The sequence below is a fragment of the Mobula hypostoma genome, chromosome 8 (assembly GCF_963921235.1).
Source record: "Mobula hypostoma chromosome 8, sMobHyp1.1, whole genome shotgun sequence".
Taxonomy (NCBI): Eukaryota; Metazoa; Chordata; class Chondrichthyes; order Myliobatiformes; family Myliobatidae; genus Mobula; species Mobula hypostoma.
Genome location: NC_086104.1, coordinates 70,300,004 through 70,319,852, shown reverse-complemented (window position 1 = coordinate 70,319,852; position 19,849 = coordinate 70,300,004). Strand labels below are relative to the sequence as shown.

Sequence of the window (19,849 nt, the reverse complement as noted above, 5' to 3'; positions counted from 1 at the left end):
TGGCAGCAGCAAGAAGAGAGCAGCACCTGGGTAGTAAGGGTCTCTGATGGTGGATGCCACTTTCTTGCTCAATACGCTGTGTCGCTATGCTCGATGCTGGGGAGGGCTTTACCCATGATTGCTTCGTAATTCCATTTACACGTTAGGCCCAGGAGAGGTCCTCTGAAATGTGAAGACAGAGGAATTTAAAGTTGCTGACCCTCTCTACCTCTGATCCCTCTAGGAGGACCTCCGATTTCTGCCTCCTGAAATCAATAATCAACTCCTTGGTCTTGCTGACATTGAGTAAGAGGTTGGTGTTATGGCATCACTCAGTTAGATCTTCAATCCCCCTCCGATATGCTGAAACATCACCAACTTTGATTCGGCCTATTGACAGTGGTGCCATCAGCAAACTTAAATATGGCACTGGAGTTGAGCTTAGCTACATAATCGTAAGTATAAAGTGAGTAGAACAGGGGGCTAAGCACAGAGCCTTTTGGTGCACCTGTGCTGATACAAGTTGTGGAGATGTTCTTACCAATTCAAACTGACTGGGATATGCAAGTGAGGAAATCCAATTGCACAAGGAGGTATTGGGGCCAAGGTCTTGAAGCTTATTAATCAGTCTTGAGGGAATGAACTACAGTCGATAAACTAGAGCATCCTGAACTATGCTTCTTTGCTGTCTAAATATTCCACAGTTAAGTGAAGAGGCAAATTAAATTATATCTTCTGTGGACCTGTTGTGCTAGTAGGTGAATGGGAGCAGATCTAAGTCACTTCTCAGATAGGAGTTGATGTGTTTCATCACCAAGCTCTCAAAACACTTCATCACGGTGGATGTAAGTGCTACTGGACAATAATCTTTGAGACAGGTTACCATGTTCTTCTCAGGCACTGACATAATTGAAGCTTGTGGGCCCTCTGCCAGGGCAAGAAGTTAAAAGATCTCAGTGAACACTCGAGCCAGTTATTACTCGGTCATCTAAGCCAGATGCTTTCTGCGGGTTCACCCCCCCACCAAAGAATGCTCTCACGTCAACCTCAGAGACTGAAATCACGAGTCATCAGGGGCTGTGGGAGTTTGTGATGGTTCCTCCATGTTTTGATGGTCATTGCCAACCTCAAAAGGTTTACTCAATTAATGTTTTTAACATTTGTCGTTACTTGTAATCATATTCTAATACATTTATTTGAACCATGTTTAAATGTCTCCGATCAGCCTCATGAAAATATTTCCAAAAACCTTTCAGAGTACCGAACTGTCAGGCCATTGGGATGCGATAGTGGGGGGAGGGCTCAGTATTCAGTGCCTGTATTTATCAACTTTGAAGCCCATTCTTCTTCAAATTCAAGTTTGTTTATTGTCATTCAGCTGTATGCATGTATACAGCGAAATGAAACAACGTTCCTCTGGGACCAAGGTACAACACACAGTACATACATCACACAGAGTACGTTTAATAATATTAACATATTAAGATATTCAATAGATGTAGAAGTTGACATAAAGTACACATATGACGTAGTTGTGGAGCTGTCATAACAAATGCATACTGGGTGGTAGCAAGGCATTCAGAACTCTCACAGCCTAACAATCCTTGTTCTTATTCCGTGGTACCTTCTGCCTGACATTGGGAATTCAACGAGATTTTGGAATGGGAGGGGTCCTTAGCAATATTGAGGGCTCTGCAAAAACACTCCACTTCTGGTATATGTTCAGCAGGGGAGTAGAGAGACCCTGATGATACTCTCAGCATTCCTCACAATTCACTTCATGGCCTTGTGGTCAGATGCCTTGCAATTTCCATACCAGACAGTGATACAGCTGGTCAGGAGACTCTTGATGTGCTCCAGTAGATTGTGGTTAGAATGGTGGCGGGGGCCTTGCTCACCTCACTCTCCTCAGGAAGTGGAAGTGCTGCTGTGCTTTCTTGACTAAAGTGGTCTTAAGAAACCTGGTGAGATCATCTGTGATGTGCTCCTACTTCTCCCCATGGAGGAGCTGTTGATGTGCAGTAGGGAGTTGTCAGCTCCCTCCTGTAATACTTTCTAAATATAGAGGGTCTGTTCAGTTGGCCTTCAGTGAGGAACAATTTCACATGCAAATGGCAAGTCTTGACAGTGGACCTACTTCAGAGCAATTTAGTGCATTACAATCTTTTCTATGCAGACTAAGGAATACCCAGTATAGTTCCACATTCATAGCACAGCCCAAGGAAAGTTATAAATAGAGTAACACACACAAAATGCTGGAGGAGCTCAGCAGGTCAGTAATAGAAACATGGGAGAACAGTGAGAGAAGTACCCACAGAACTATCAAAGAGTTGTACTTCAGGTGACTTGACTTGACTTTGAGAGGTTTAGTTAATTAGTCCCACTACCCCTACTGTTTTCACACAGACCCAGCCAATTGTTCCATTTAGATATTTAAGCCTTCTTTTGAGGCTTAATAAGTATACTGGAATTATAAACATGCCATTTACAATAATTCCATTAAAAACAAGCTTGCTGATAGTAATTTTCAGTCCACGCAGGTAGCACCTGTAGCAAGACGTTATCGTACCCACAACTATTTTCAACATTTACATTTGTTTGTAGTATTTTGTTTTAACAGACATGTAATGCTCAATTAGAACAAAACCACACCAGCTCAACCTTTGACTTTCCGGGAACACTCTACTTCATTGCCCAATCGCACCTCCCTCACCACTGCTAACACTCAGCAATACTTGCCACGTGTTCAACACTCACTCAATGGCAAGTGTGACGAAATGAGAGGGTGTTGGTTGGGGAAGAAGACGATGCGGAGGACGCATGCGTCATAGGGCGTTCGGGACGTCACTGCGTATACGGAGGGAAGCGAAATGCTGCCTGGGGATTGTAGTCCATCGGCGGAAGCAGCCGCTCTACAATGGGGTACGGTTACGTCATTTTCCTTCAATTCCCAGCATACCATGGGGCTCTGGCAGCGGCTTGTTATTTCCTGGTTGGAGGGGCCGCCATTTTGGGCTGTGACAGACTTGGCTCTCGTCTTGTATCTTCGTTGTCACCTAGATATCTTTTTAATTATTATTTCGACGGTTAGATCAAGAGGCTGTTTGAATATACGCTGAACAAAAAAATCAGGTGTTGAAAGTGAGATGTCAACCATGAATCCCGAATAGTAAGTAAGAGTTTCTTTCTTCTTTCTCTCCGCGAGTGAAATCCACCCAGGAATGAACCTGGTTAGATAGAGTAGAGTTGGACTTTTAAGGCCCAAAGGGGTAATTACGTGTTCGCTAATCTCTAGAGTCTAATCAGAGGCTGGACTGCCAAGGGAAATGCAAGGCGGCTGTAGGCCTTGTCCCAGTTGCCGGTGACACTCGCTAAGAGAGCCCAGAACAGGGACACATTGGCATCAAATTAGAGCCTGGGCACTTGGGTCTGATGTCAGGAAGAAGACTTTCTCAGAAAGATGGATAGAAATCAGCAGCTCTGCCTCTGGAAGCTTTTCGACCTGGAGGTAATTGTGATGGAGAGGAGTGGGGTGTGTGAAATCGGCTGGATGCCGGTTGGTAAGCGTGAAAGTTTCAATATTGAGTGTGACATCATTCTGTTATCTTAAAAGGACGTCGAACCAAGATGCTGGATGGAGTTAATATGCCGATCAGCCGAGCTTTGAAAGAACAAAATACAGAGGCTGAATGGCCTTCTCCTCCACTCTTTACCTTTACCCACCCTTCCACGTAAAATGAGAACTTCTCACCCCCCACCGCCTCCATCCTGTGGACTGGTGCTGTGACACCGCCCCCATCCTGTAGACTGGTGCTGTGACTCCCCCCATCCTGTAGACTGGTGCTGTGACTCCCCCCATCCTGTAGACTGGTGCTGAGTGACCTACCCTTGTTGTGTTGACCGGGGCTGTAACCCCCACCGTGTTGATAGACTGCGAAGCCCCCCCCATACATCCTGTAGACTGGGATTATGAGCTCCACCCCACCCCCCATCCTGTTGACTGGGGCTGTAACCCCCCCCCCCCATTCTGTTGACTGTAACTGCCCCTCCCAGCCCACAACTCGTTAATTTGACTGGGTTCTCCTGCCGGTTTCCTTTTTAACCAGGGCTGAGTGGCATCCCACCCCCATTTTCTCTCAGAACATACACTTGGAATGGGACAGTATTTTCTGTCCTTCTTAAGATGATATTGTAACTTTATCTGTTTGTTAGCTGCTGACTTCCTTCTGTTGTGGTCAAGGCTCGTGTGGATCCAGCTGCCATGCTTTTTGCCACATAGATCCAGATTCTCTGTAAATCCTGTTCCAGAGCTTTTTATGTTTAAAATTGATTCCTAATGATTCTGTACAGTTTGTAAAAGAAAAAAAGTAATGAAAATAGTTGCTAATGCTGAATAGTTATGTATTTGTTTAGCTAAAGTTACTTCCAGATACTCAGGGCTGAGTTAAAGCTAGTATGGTACATTTTAAATTCTTTGTTTTCCTTTGTGAAGTACAGTTACTTTAAGAGTGTGTTAATGCAGTGGTTCTCAATGTGGGCTCTCACTGGATTTTATAAGGGCCAGAAGTAAAAAACAAGAAACTGGGAGCCACAGGAGTCTCTGAATAGGCCATCATAAATTTACTGCTTTAGTGGAAAATGAAAAGGAATTGAAGTGCAAAGTAATTTTTAGTGAAAATTACTTACATATATAAGTAAAAAAAATAAGTGAATAAATGTAATTTAATTGTACCCCTGAATGAAATGAATGGTAAAATCTAAGTTTATTTAGAAAATTTTCCAAGGTACAAAGATAGAGCTGCAGTCTGAGAAACTGTATAATTGCATAGCAGTTGATTTCTGTAATTAACAGAGTATCTTTTTTCTACATGCACACTTGTATGAGATCCTTGAATGTTTTTGGCTTGTTCTTCCTGGCCCACTTCAATTTGATCCACACAGGATGTCGGGTGTAAATCACATGCTCAGTTCAAATTGAGCAATCAGGTCAGGTGGAATTGAATAGGAATACGGTAGTTGAATAACTAAGAACTTGTCAAACTGTTAATTATCAGTCAATTAAAATTTGTCACTTTTATTAATGTTGCAAATTTGTGGAGTGATAAACATTGCAAATTTACATGAAGTGATGGCAAGAAGTTGGATCATCTCTGCCTTCCTTCTGCATGGCAATTTAGTTGCTTCATGTCAAGGCTTGTTTAGAATGACTCCTTCATTTAACTTTTGGAGGTTCCCTGAAAGGAGTCATTTGGAACAGAGTATTTATTAACATTTCCTGTTCTGTCATTGTTAATTTTCAAATGGACCTGTGTGTCCGTGTGTACAAGTCCCTAGAAGCCGGCTTGCAGGTGCAGCAAGTAATTTGGAAAGCTAGAAGCACCTTGATCTTTATTTCAAACAGATTTTCACACAGAAGTAAAGATGCCTTATTGCATTTCCATAGGGCCTTTAATATATTTGCCAAAGAGAGTGCAGTGAAAGTTTTCCAGATTGGTTCCTGGGATTAAGTAAACATTACACGTGCACTGGGGGTAAATCAGGAGGTTGTTATTGCGCATGCAAGAGAGAAAAAATGGATGTTTGCTCTGAGTCTCAGCATATGTTCAGGGGACTAAATGGCCTCCTCTCACATTTGGAAGTATGGAAACTTTTGGCGATAAATTTGACATGCATTTGGATGGAAGTTATGAAAGGTTTTACACTAACTTCAGTGTAACCAGGTTGGTGCAGCTGCCACCCTATGTTACTTCCAGATTGAAATATTCCTGTGTTCACTTGGCTTCTCATTTCTCACTCCACGTTCTTCGGTTCAAAAGTCACAATATCGGAGAAACCTGATGCACTGGAGAGAGTGGAGTAAAGAATAGGAATCTTTTCTGCAGAGCAGGAGTATCTAAAGCTAGAGAAGAAAGACTTAGAAGAGGTCTGAGCAAGTATGTTTTGCACGTAGTGGGTGATTGGAATCTGGCACACACTGCATAAGTGAGTGTTGGAGGTAGGTACCCTTACGACATGTAAGCTGTATCTAGAGCACTTGAATTGCTGGTTCTAAATCAAGTCCTGGTTCTCGAGATTAGTGTGAATGGAACTAAAAGAAAAGCAAATAATTCTGTAAATACCCAGCAGCTCAGGGTACATCTGAGGGAAAGAACATTTAACTCTGTTTCTCTTCCCACAGATGCTGTTTGACCTCCTGGTTATTTCAAGCAGTTATTAATTTTATTTTTGATTTCCATTATCTATAATTTTTGACTTTTTTTTTACATAGATGGTTACTGAATGGTCACCATTGAAAGAGTGTACCGAAGCTGTGTAATCTAATCTGAAACAAATGTTATTCACCTAATTATTAACCACCATTAGAAACTACAGTGCCTCAGTTTTAAAATCCTCACCCTCATTTTTAACCTCCCCCCACCCCAATCTTCCTTTTTATTTTCATTAACCTCTTGTTACACTGCAGGTCTCAGAAGTTTGCACTTCAGATCTAGTCACTTGTACATCTTCCTATTCTTCCCCATTGTTCATTATTTGTGAGTTTGATTGTCTAGGCTTTAACTTTGGAGACATCATCCTACATCTTTCCAATATTCTTTGAAATGTTTTTAACGCTCCTGAAAAAGTGCCTCTTTTTGGGTTGACATTTGGTTAGTGTCTTTATTTTTCAGATCATATCCCATGGTAATCACTTGGAACACCTTACAATTTTAAGTATAATTTGTGTAAATGCTGTACGGCAAATACTCAAGAATATGGGGTCACTTTTGAATTTGTTTATGTTTGGTATGTAGGTTGCAGATTTTTTTATTTAAGGTGAAAACAATACAGCTGATGTGACATTGTACAGTATGTAATTGGAGTAATCATTGCTATATAATCTTGTAGGAATTAATACTAGTTTGTCTTCTAAAATTGAATGTTTTCCTGCTTGAAATAAAACCTTGGATCTGGGAGATAATGTAATATTAACTCATGACACTGACTCCTATATTTTTTTTAAATTTCTTTCACAGCGTGCCCTTGTGACTTTGTTAGATTGTTTGTAAGATCCACCTTCTCCAAGAGGATAAGTGGATATAACTTTATTTTGAACTGGGGGGGAGGCTGTCAGGATTGAGTGATATTATAATAAAGGCATTTGAAACCTCTGCACACTAGATCAATGTCTTTTGACAATGTCAGGCAAAAATGTTGACTGAATGTATCAGTTGCTTGGATGGAGAGCAAGGATATTTGATGAGTTTAAACCAATTTGTTTTAACTGTGTACCAACAGGCAGTATTTGAACTATTTTGAACATTGCACTTCCAAATGGCATTGCTATGGGTTCAAGCAAGCAAATGAATATGTGACTTAGTTTTAAAACTGGAATTTAAAGCGATATGGATGAATGGATTGTAACCAGAATAAAGTGCAATCTAATGTTTGAGCAGGTTATTGAATTACACAATTGCATAACCTGAAATTGGAAGCAGAAAATGGCTCCCTTCAGAATGGACAGAAATAAGAATTATACTTCCATTTTTACTAGGTTGGTAAATTGTTTCCATGAGTTAGATTACATAGTTAAGAACTGGAATTGTTTCAACTTAGTTAATATTGAAGGAAATTTTTATTCATAATCATTCATTCTCCTGGTTCACAGATAACTGGTATTGTTTATTGCTTTAAGATTAACTATGTTGGAACTTTATTCTCACACTTAGGATAAATATCTCTTGAATCGAGTCAAGGTACATTTCCTTATTTCTTTCTGTTGAAAAGTGGTGCTTTGTTTTGAGAAAAGCAGAAAGGCAGTTGGTTTCATGTCTGTCTAAAATCCCTAATAGATTGAGAATTGTAATCATAGAATTCATAGCCATCAAGTCTAGGACTGCCCGGGACTGGGTTACAGTTTATTCCCTCAGGCTGTGAGATTAATGAATACCCTGCCACCACTGGATCTCAGTACGAGGTCAGCATGCTGTTTACTGTATACTGTCCTTTTTACTGTTTACCTGTGCTGCATGTATTTTGAATTCTATTTTATTAACTTAATTTTTCCAATATTGTGGTTTATATGCTGTGTGTGTTATATGTTTTGTGGGTGCACTGTGGTCTGGAAGAATGTCGTTTCGTTTGGTTATATATGTACAGTCACATGACAAACTTGAACTTGTGCAGCACAGAAATGAGTCTTTTAGCCCACCAAGTCAGTGCAATCCTTTTTGCCCATCTGGACATTAATCCCATTTTCTTGCACCAGGTTCATATCCTTCTACATGTGGAATATTTAAGAGGCTGTGGAAATACCTCCTGTGCCCTCTCTGCAGTCCAGTCACATCCTTTCTGTTGTGTGGCACAAGAGGGATCTGACCACTGTCAACTTTTCCATTCCATGCAAACAGCCATGCCATATACTGCCTTTGCCACCCAGAGGCATATAGTATGCTTGTCTTCATCTGTCAGGGAATTGAATGTAAGAGTTAGGAAGTAGTGTTTCAGCTATATAAAACTTAGGTTAAAGAGGCCCTTAGACAGGTACATGAACATGCATGGAGTAGAGGGATATGAGTCATTTGCAGGCAGATACATTTAGACTAATCTGTCATCACATTCGCACAGAGACCACGGCCAAAGGATCTAATCCTGTGATGTTATGTTCTATTTTACCCTAACCGTATTGTTTTCAGGGAAATAAGGACCTGAACCCCAAAGTCCTGTTGTTGATGAGACAGTCAGTGTGTATGTCCTCTTCTTTTTACTTCCTTGTTTGTGTTAGGAACAAATTCCTTCTGCCCACCTTTCCATCTGATCTGTATCTTGCTTTAGCTTTAGACAACCTTCCTCACTATCCAAAAACTTGTCATAAACTTGTTCAAAATACCTTCTGCATTTCTCACCCAAGATATTGATATATCACAAACAACAAAGAAGCCAGCATAGATCCCTGTGGTACACCACTGGCAACAGACTTGTAATCAAAAAATCATCCTTACAATACCATCCTTCATGTCCTATTTTAAGCTAGTTTTGGATTGAATTTGACAGTTTGCCTTGGGTCCCTTGTGCCTAAAACTTCTGGACCAACTTAACACATGTGATGTTGGCAAATGTCTTATCAAAGTCTATATCAGCAATATCTACTGCCCCACCTTTACTAAGCTTCTTGGTTAGCTAAAAAGAAGTCAAATTAGAATTTCCCCTTCACAAGGCATGCTGACTATTCCTTATCCCTCCTTTCCTTTCCAAATATGCATAAACCCAACCCATTAGGGTTTTCTCCAATAACTTACCTATCTCTGATTCTCAATCTCGGCTCACTTGTAAGTGTTTTATCCAAGCTGTATTTGTTAAATAAAGGTATAGCATTAGCTCTCGAGTCTTTTGGCACCTCAACTAAGGGTAATGAAGACGCAAACGTTTTGATCAGGGCTGTAGTGGTTCTTGCTTCCCAGTGCAACTTGGGATAGATCTCGTGATGCTAGGGATTTATCAATGCTTATGCATCCCATGATACCTAACACCTCATTAATACTGATTTGCTCCAGAGTAGCCATGTACCCCTCTCTGAACTCTATCTTCTTGGTGCATATAGAGAGCTATTCATTGAGGACCTTGCCTACATTTGATTTGTTTTCTTTGCTTTTTCCTTTTGCATTTGCTTTCTGTATCCTTGTGAACCTAAACTATACAGTACACTGGATGGATCTGAGCTGTCAAAAAGCAAATACCAAATCTGTCATCACTAAGTTTTTCATTCATCTATTTACTTCAATGAAGCATATTCTTTGAATTCTGCAGGTTGTAAGTGATGCTTGTCCTTAGTAATCACTCTCAAGGTCGGTAACTCCTAAGATATTGACTTGCCTGCATGAATTTCCCAAACCCTTTCTGACAGCAACTTATTTTTATTTTCTACCCCAGGTTTCACCTGGTTCAGTGTATATTTTGCAATGTTCAGCAGTATTACTTTTTAACAACTGGAAATGCAATGTATTTAGCTTGTTGCGTGCCAATTACAAAGAAGCTGAAAGATAATTACGTCACCGCATCCTGTCATCTTAAGAATCTAAATAAGGTTTTCATCTTCTGTAGCTCAGATGGGGACTTGGAACCTATTTTACATGCTTTACTCACACACCTGTCTAGAAGTCCTTACATTGGTTGTCTCCTTTTATTTGCTTTAATTCTGGATAAATTCCAGTGGAATTTGTGGTAATAAAGGTAATATTGCTGCTGAAGAAAAGAGGTAGAAGCAAAATACAGAATCATGGATAATTAAGTGTCTGAGAATTGCTGAAATTAGGAACAAGAGTTGTTCATTTGGCCCCTTGAGCCTCCTCTGCCTTTCAGTAAGATTGTAGTGACTGACTTTATTTCACCTCCAAAATGTGTGAGTTTATTCTTCCCTCATTGGACAACTCCTCTGCACATCTAAGTATATCTTTCCTGAAATAACCAGCTTGAGACTTTATGCTGTGCTCCAAATGTGTCCTCATCATTGCTTGCTATATTTATAACAAGACCTTGCTGTTTTTGTAGTCTGTCACAAATTGGGCATTTAAAAATCTCAATTCATGATGTTGGCATGATTTCCTGTTTAACAAATTTATTAGATTTTAAAGGATTACTTGCAGGATAATTGAATCAATGTAGCAGATCTGGATTTTCAAATGACATTTGATAAGATACTCTAGATAAAGCGAGAGCCCATGGGGTAAAGTATTTTATTAATAAAGGATTGCTTAGAGGACAGTAAAGAAAGAGAAGGAATTAACAGCCTCTTTCATATTGACATGGTCTTATTTGTCTGGTGCTATCAGGGTAAGAACTTGTTTGTTGGTTATTTGCAATTAATGATTTGGATAAAGTAACGGTGTAACATATTCAAATTTCCTGCTGAATTAAAGTGAGGAAAATGTACAAAAGCTGCAAATAATGAGGATGGGTTAACCAAACGGGCAGGAGGAGTATGCAGTGGGAAATATGAGGTTGTGACAAGATTAAAAAGGCAGAATATATTTTGCAACACACGTATGCAAAGGAACTCAGTAGGTCAGGCAGCATTCATGGAGAAAAGTGAACAGTCAATGTTTTGCTCCGATAGCATTCATCAGGACTCTGTTTTGCTGAAGATATCCGGCTACATAATTTCTTGTGTCTCAGCAAATTTTTAAATGTCAAGTAACTGGTTACCTTTTGTACACTGATATGGGTGTGTTGATTCAGGAAACAAAGTAAGCATGCAAACGTTGGAAAGGTAGAGTCTATGGGCCTTTATTGCAAGGAAATTGAAGTCAATAAATGAAGCAATTTTTGCTAAGATTTTGCAGGATTTTTGTTGATACCACATTTGGAGAACCATATATGATTGTAAGAAAAAATTGACCAATTAGTACAGAGAGGCAGTTTACTCTCCATAAAACATAAAGATCTATGGGTATTGTCTTAGTATGAGGATGCAGTAATTTAGGACTGAGATAAGTGATTTCTTTGTAGAGAGGAATATAATCCTTTCCATGCACAAATCACATAAAGGCTAGTGATTGATTTTTGAGAATACCTACTTGGATATCAGGGAAATGGGGCAATCAGATGGGAACGTGGACTTGGGTCACAAGAGCTACCATGTTCTTACAGAATAGTGGCACAGACATGAGTGGCCTAATTGGCTACTATTGCATTTTTACTTTCCTTTCAACTAATGAATGCCTTGCTCTTCCACTGGTATTGAAACATTGCGTGAAATTGTTGTCATGTGCTGTACATGCTATTCAATTAACTTATAAGTTTGTGATTAAGTACAACAAAATTGGCATTAAATCTAATTATGTTGTAAAGTGTTTTCAAGAGTTCTTCTGGGATATATTGTCATAATTTTGTTCTTTAGACAAAACAAACTGTTCAGATGTATTTGCTAGATTTCTGGATGCTTCTATTATCTGAAAGTTTAATTTTGAATCTTGAAACCTATGGCGAGTGAGAAGTACTAAATCAGAATCAAATGGCACAAAGAATGTATTAGCAGAAAAATACTATTTTGATGTTTGGTCTTGTGCAGCTGTTAACATTTCAATGTATGTTACAAGTTCCTTGTTCAGGAATGTCAGATTATTTGTTTAATTTTGCAAATATTAGTTGTGTCTCGAAGACAAAGCTAATTTGGTGGAATTTATTAGAATGGCCTGTTGTGGAAAACTACTAATCTTAGGCATATGTAATAGAATTTTAAAAAATGTTAGATTGAAGTTAGCTGGTAAAGTGAATATTTTTTTTACTGGGAAGTACAAACACTATGTATTTATGAAAATTTAAAAAGCACTGGAAATGACTGAAATATAAATTCTGTGCCATTTAAAAATGTGTAGTACATTTGGTGTTGAACTACCTTCTGCAGAAGTAATTGAATGTGAATATGAAAATAACTTGAATTAACTACTTCAATTAAGTTGAAATTGATACATTTTTGAAAATTATGATTCGGAGATGAGAGTTAGGTAGGACAATGTCCCAGGCAGTTAACATGCAGATGCAGCAAGTATTTAGCAAGGCAGATAGCATCATCCTGATCAGGTGCCGTGCCCAGTTTGAGCTTTGACTGCCATGGCCCACACACTCCTGTTTCAGGTCAAGTGGATCAATTCATTGGTATTCATTTCCAGTTCATCACTTGTCCTTGCCTTCCTCTTGCTTTCTTCCCTTCAATCTTTCCCATAATTACTGTGCATTCTAACTCCTCTTTCCTAATCACATGTCCAATGAAGTCATGTTGCCTTTTCACGATCTCATACATTATTTCTCTTTTTGTGCTTGCTCTGTTCATGACATCCTTGTTAGGTATTCATTTTGTCCATGATAATCTTTGCATCCTCCTCAAAAACCACATCTCTGTTGCTTCAATTCATTTCCTCATGTTACTAGATATTGTCCAACATTCTGAGCCATATAACATAACTGGATAAACATAACATTTCAGTACTCTAAGGTGGGTTGTCATGCCTAGTTTAGTGTTGGTCAGTAAAGGTGTCTTTTGCCATCCCTATTCTTCGTTTGATGTCCACGTTGCACCTGCCATCTGATGTCACCCAGCTTGCTAAGTAGCAAAAGTTCTGTACCGTTTATTCTCAGCCTGCAGATAGGATTCTCCTCCTTTTTGGATATCACCATACATTCTGTCTTTTTGCAATTGGTAGATAGACCCATTTTTGCACTTCCTTCAACAACTATATCGGTTAAGTTTTGTAGTTTTTCCTCCGTACTTGCAATTAACACAGTGTCATCCGCATATCTGAAATTATTGATGTTTTCACCGCCAACTTTGATTCCCAAGATGTCTCTGATTTTTTGTAATATTGTTTCACTGTACACATTAAACAAATCAGGGGAGAAAACACACCCTTGTCTTACCCCTCTCTTGATTTTCGTAAACTGACTCACTTCTCCATCTATTCTTACAGCGGCAGTTTGTTCCCAGCACAGATTCCTGATTAGGCGGAGGTCTTTGGAATCTAGATCTCGAGTTTCCTGTAATATTTCAAATAACTTATTGTGCTTTATCAAATGCTTTTGTGTAGTCAATAAAACAAACAAATCTTTTTGCACTTGAATAGCTTGTTCTGATAGTACCCTTAACATCAATATTGCATTTCTTGTACCTTTGTCTTTCACAAAACCACGTTGTTCTTTACCTATTTCAGCTTGTATCTTACTTTTAGCTCTTGTCAACAAAATTCTTAGAAGTATCTTGGTGATATGACATTAAACTTTTGGCCCCATGTAATTCACATTCTGTTGCTCCGGGTTTCTTAAGAAGAGTGATAAATACTGATTTTTTTTCATCTCTTCTGGTATTATTCCAGTCTCATAAATATCATTGATTAAATCGGTAAGTTTTTCAATTCCATAATCTTCAAGGACGATAATTTGTTCTATTACTAATTCATCAGGACCTGCTGCCTTTCCTTGCTTCATCTTATTTATTGCATTACGAACTTTAGATTTTAAAATACTTGGACCTTCCATGTTCTTAATTTCTGGTTTTTCGCCTCGATCGTCTTCAAACAATTCCTGAATATACTCAGTCCATCTGTTCATAATCTCATCTTTTTCCATGATAATGGTACTGTCCTTTGCTTTCAAACATCCACCTGAAGAACAGGGGCTTTTTACCAGTGATATTCTTGATTTGTTGATGTAACCTTTTTGGATCAGTAATAGGGATTCTTTCTACTTGTTCACATTCCTGGTTTAACCATTCTTCTTTGGCTTTTTGACATAAGCTTTTAACTTTTTTATCTAAGGACTTGTATTCTATAGGCTTTGCTTTCTTCTGTCTCCTTTCTTCCATTAGATTTTTTATTTCATCTGTCATCCATTTATTCTTTGTGCTTTTTTCTTTTTTAGGAATCACTGACTTTGCTGATTCTACCAGGGCATCCTTTAGAGAGTTAAACTTCATTTCTACATGATGGTTATCATCTTCAACAGATTCTATTTCTAGACTTTGAAATCTATTCCTTATTAGTATATTAATCCTTATTATAAGGGATGGTAAAGTTTAGAAATAAAACATTAAGATGAAATGTAGCTGCACGAGCAGCAGGTATAGAGTACTATGTATAGTTGTGATCTCTTTAAGAAAGAATTGAAGGCAGTTCAGAAGATATTCACTAGACTAATTCTTGGGATGAGAGTGTTGTCCTGTCACAAATAGCATTTAAAAAAAAAGGTAGATTTATGTTCTTTTAATTTAAGAATGAGGACTATTCTTATTGAAAGTTTCTATAAAGGCATTACAGGGTAGATCTGGAGTTGTTTACACTTGTGAGTGTGTCTTGTAGCTTTAAGGCAGGGTGACAGTCATGTAAAACTGAGGTGTCTAGAAGTCTGTATCCTGGAGGTTTATGAAGGCTAGATCACTATACATATTTAAAGAGGTGGATATTTTGTTTTGAAAGATTGGAAAATTGAGGTCTTTGTAGAACTGGCATAGTAAAGGAGATGAGGCCTGGGACAGATCAGCCATGATTGTGTTAATGGACAGGCCTGAGGACCTAGGTGACTACTCCGATCCTATTTGTAGACTTAGGGTTTGGTGTATCTTTACTACTCCTGCTGCATATTGTATTTGCACAAGTAGATTACAATATATTAGCTTGAAGAAGATTGTCAGCAAGGACATAGTGAGATCTGAGCTGTGAAGTTCCCCTCTTCTGATTTTGCTTGTAGTTCTGCAATAGCTCATATAAATCCTGGTATAGTAATGCCATCAAACTAATTTGCCAATCACATGGAAAGTGCATAAAGAATCAGAATCAGGTTTGTTATCACCGACATAGGTCATGAAATTTGTTGTTTTGTGGCAGCAAAGTTCAAGGCATAGAAAGTTCAAGGACCATTCAGAAATCTGATGGTGGAGGGGAAAATTTTGTAATTTAAAATACAAATTTTCTTTCATCTTTTAAATTCTTTGTAAATAGAATTTAAGTGGGAAATGAAAGTAAAAGTACAAACTGCACGGGTTTTTAAAGAAAAAATAAAAATATGCTTTGAAAGCATTATACTTTGAAATGTTTGACTGAAAAATAATCCACAACGTCATTGGAAATCTTCATTCCCAATCTGATGAGGACTGCTGTTCCATTACCCTGCTACCTGGGCAGAGCTAGCCTGACTATCCTGATTTTACATTCCATAGGTCAGCAGAAAAAAACTGTAGATGTTATAAATGTGAAATAAAAAACATCGGAATGATTAAGTTGCAGAAAAATTGGAGGGATAGACAGAATTTCTAAGACAATAAATAGTCAGGCTGCTTTCTGAGTAATCTGTAATATAGGTAATCTGATCACAAACAAGAGAAAATCTGCAGATGCTGGAATCCAGGCAACACACACACAGTGCTGCCTGGCCTGCTAAATTCCTCCAGCATCTTGTGTGTTTTGCTTAAGTAATCTGATCTATGGGTTAATGGGAGTTGTTAGAGGGAATCTGAACAATACAAAGGAATATAAATTATGAAATTTAGGACAATTCCGAAGTGGAACTCAGATTTATCAGTCCATAGCTGTAGAAAATGCCCAGTCTGTGCTAATAGAAAAAAAACTCAGCCAGTTTTACAGATGGACTGGCTAGTATGGATAAAGGTGATGAAAATGAGTTACCTGAAGGTGTATAATTTGTTCTAGTAATACACTTTCTCACCTCATCTGGCATTTCAGGGCCATAGTAAGTGATCATATATTTAGTGTGGTTTAGTTACTCAATAAAACCTTATCCAATCTAGTTTAACAAGAACGGTAGATTAAAACAATAAAGTTCTCATTGTTTCTGCATTGGCTGCATCTGTGGACCTTGCAACAGCACAGTATATGAAGGAGGTAATAGTGAGTTCTGGATTTCTACAGTTTGTTATTTAGTTGTTAATAATTATATACACATGTGTGAATTAAGTGCTTGGGAAGGTCATTTGTCTTACACCAATAACCTTTTACCCCTTTGCTTTTTCGAGAATCTGATTTGAAGATTGTTCAAAGACTTTGCTTCTACTGTGTTTGGAGGAATAGAGTTCTTAAGACTCATGGTCCTCATGTAGGATTTGGAAACATAGAAAACCTACAGCACAATACAGCCCTTAGGCCCACAAAGCTGTGCTTAATGTGTCCTTACCTTAGAAATTACCTAGGGTTACCCATTGCCCTCTATTTTTCTAAGAGAACCATTTTGTTGCCTTTCACAGAAACACATTTAGAATGATACCATGCCAGCTAATCTCGAATTCACACAGATTGAGGCACAAAAATACAGTGGCTAACATCACAGATTCATCACCAGAGCCAAGGATTAAGGTACTACTAGACAACGGGGTGACCCGTTGGGGCACCCTTTGAGAGAAGGGTAGTGCAGTCTGATGTGACCAGAATGAACATTAAATTTTCCTGAATGCTATTGGTATCGCTTTGCTTTGGAAACTGAAGTAGAAAATCTCAGTTTATTAAAGAACGACGCGTGGCAAAGCAAATATAGCTCCTCTTCGTTTAACGAAGGAAACTTTTGATGGCGTCATTTCTGGTTTACCTGCCACCCTTGTGCCTCTCATTGTTCTGGACATGTGCATGCCTCTCCTCCTCTGTCTCTTCTTCGCTCATCTTTTTTCGTCCGGACTGTCTGATCCTGGAGTTGTGCAGCATCTGATTCTTGTTCTCTCCCTCTCCTTGCCGCTTCCCGACAACGTTTGGTGTCAACTCTTGACCATAATGTCCCCCTTCCATTTCCATGTGGCATAATTAGGCTGACCTTTTTTTTTACCCAAATGCTAGATAGAAGATACGAAGCAGTAACACCAAAGGATGCTGATTATTCTTGATGATGTGGTTGGCACTCTCCCTAATGGACGTGATATAGTCACCGCTGTCCTTTGACTGCAGCAAAGGGTTTTATGGGTGTCTCGAAGTACATCATTACAATAAGTTTTAATTATCTCTTATTGATGGGTGGGAGTTAGATCTGTCCCAATCCTGCACATGCTGATGGTGATTAGCAGAACGTGACACCTCAAAATAGAGTTGCCCTGCCCTTTTGTTCCAGTAGGTGTCGCTGCTGAGGCTGGCCGTGCGCATGCGTCGGGCTGTCGGGTCCCGATTTCCATGATGGCCAATCAGGTCCAGGTGAAAGCGAGCCTGTTGATTTTGGCGAATGAGCAATTTTATACGAATATATAACCCTGAACTTTGCCTGCATTTTGTAAGTTAGTGCATTTTAATTTGATTCAGCCAAAAAAAGTGCCACTGTAATGCACCATTTGCACTAATTGGAGGTCACAAACAGACAGACAGAGCATGAGAGTTTTCGTATATAGATTAACAGAATACCAATTTCACAAACATCTTGAAGTATTACATTGCATACTTTCTTGATCCAGACCATACACAAGTATACAGTATCGAGAATGTATTTTTTCATTCAGAAAACTGAATAATACATGTACAAATTTAACAGCAAATCATAGATCTTTCCTACTTTAAACAGGATAACTATTCAGTGGTTCTATAGTCAAGGGATACATTAGGAAATGTCCTGCCATGAACTTTCTTGTGCGTCCTTATGTCCATTAAATTGAGTTACTGCAGGTAAACTTCACTGAGGTAAATGCAAACTGCTGATCTCCTTCCAACTCCAATTTCACCCTCGCCTAACGTCTGCATGAGACTCCATCTATTCCAGTGCCTATTCTTCTGACAACAAATATGAACAGCTCAAGGAATGGGGATTGCACACCAGAGCCTGTCATCATATCACCACCAATGGCTGACGGTAGAATTAACAGTTTGCAATAGAAACAAAACATAACTTCTGTTTTATCTTCCCTGGATCTGAAGTATGGAGGTTATTTCTGGTGTCTATTTCTCGGCATCGATCCCAAGTTCACCCTTAGGAGAAGGCACTGACTGGAGGTTTAATTGAAACAACCGAGACCAGTTAATCTTCGGCAAATTCTCCACCTTCCAGCTATACAAAGGCTTGCATTATCTGCAAGATACCAATCAGGGGTATAATCAAATACAGTGGATTTTGGTTAATTAGGACACATTGAGATCAGTAAATTTTGACCTAATTAAAGAGCTATCCCAATTAGCCGAAGTTAAATGAAAATGGTTACAAGATATTAAAAAAGACAAACTACCATTTAACTGAGTAACAAACTATGAATTTAAACAAATTAGAACACTACCAATGCTACAACAGTACTGTGAAACGGTATTAGTTCCTAATAGTTATTGACGGAGTAATTCGTCCAATGTACGCTGCTGTGTAAGGGGAGACAAGTGACAGTTAGTACCTCTGAAAGGCTTATTGTGCCCATTTTGGGACAGCTCACTCACCTTTGGTCTCCACTAGACACTTGGCTCACCTGTGGCTCCAAGTAGCTGCTTGCATGTGACAGCGGCCACAACCCTGTACACTGCTTTGACAGGCAGGCTAAACCAGCTGAAGGTAGCTGGCAGGCCTCATGCCCCAGTGAAATTGGGATGTTACTGTCCTAGTGTGAGAAGTCACTGAGCAGATGTGATCTACAGTGAGATCCAACAGCCAAGCATGTAGTTCTGCAATGCTTTGTGGAAAGCGAAGGGCATGACGAGGCACAGAAGGTGCCATGGTTATCCACTGCAGTCAAGGAAGACTACAGACTGTGACAACTACTTGCTTCACTGGACACGGACTTCCGAGGTTGAGAGAGTGAAACTGTCACAGTGCAACAGCTTTTCCACTTTAAAAACTCTCCTGACCAGGTTTCACTGTCATCGTCAGATATGATAGACAACCAACACACTGCTGTGTTCTTTTGATTGACTGTAAATAAACACAGTTAGCACCCTAGTGCAGATAATTGCCTCAACTCTGCCTGAAGTAACAAGCCCTTGTTTTTAAACAATGGTCCTAGTTGTAGATTCGCCACAAGATGCAACGTCCTCTCCACATCCATTGTATCAAGTGGCAGCCCATTTTTGACATTGATGCCAAGCATTAGCAGATAAAATATTAGGAAGGGAAATACAAGGCTGTTGAAGATCTGTGAGAGTGATTCGCAGACAAAATGAAACTGATGTATGAATTATCAGTGATATAATACTGAAGCATTTTTCTTGATAATCTGAGCAGTGATATACCAAGCCCAAAAGAATATTGATTCAAATGCAGTTATAGGACATTTTAACAGTGATAAAACTTGGGAGACAAAATACAGTTCTACAATGAGGCTTTCAAAATATTTTTTGATTCTTTTCATTTTTGACGTTGATGCCTCATTATTCAGATAATACGCTTAAGTAACTCAGTTGCTGATTTTATTTGTCCATAAAGCCGAGTATGCAAGAAATGCCTCAGAGGA

The 19,849-nt window shown here is 39.1% G+C and overlaps 1 protein-coding gene across 1 annotated transcript in view; it reads left to right on the top strand.

Annotated features, from left to right (window-relative positions):
- The first annotated feature begins 2,959 nt into the window (after positions 1-2,959).
- Positions 2,960-19,849, top strand: part of LOC134350627 (ras-related protein ORAB-1) — a 31,646-nt gene continuing 14,756 nt past the window's right edge. The window contains exon 1 of the mRNA XM_063056108.1: positions 2,960-3,148. Coding sequence (XP_062912178.1) covers positions 3,126-3,148 — 23 coding nt within the window. The 5' untranslated portion in view covers positions 2,960-3,125. The remainder of the gene's footprint in view (positions 3,149-19,849) is intronic.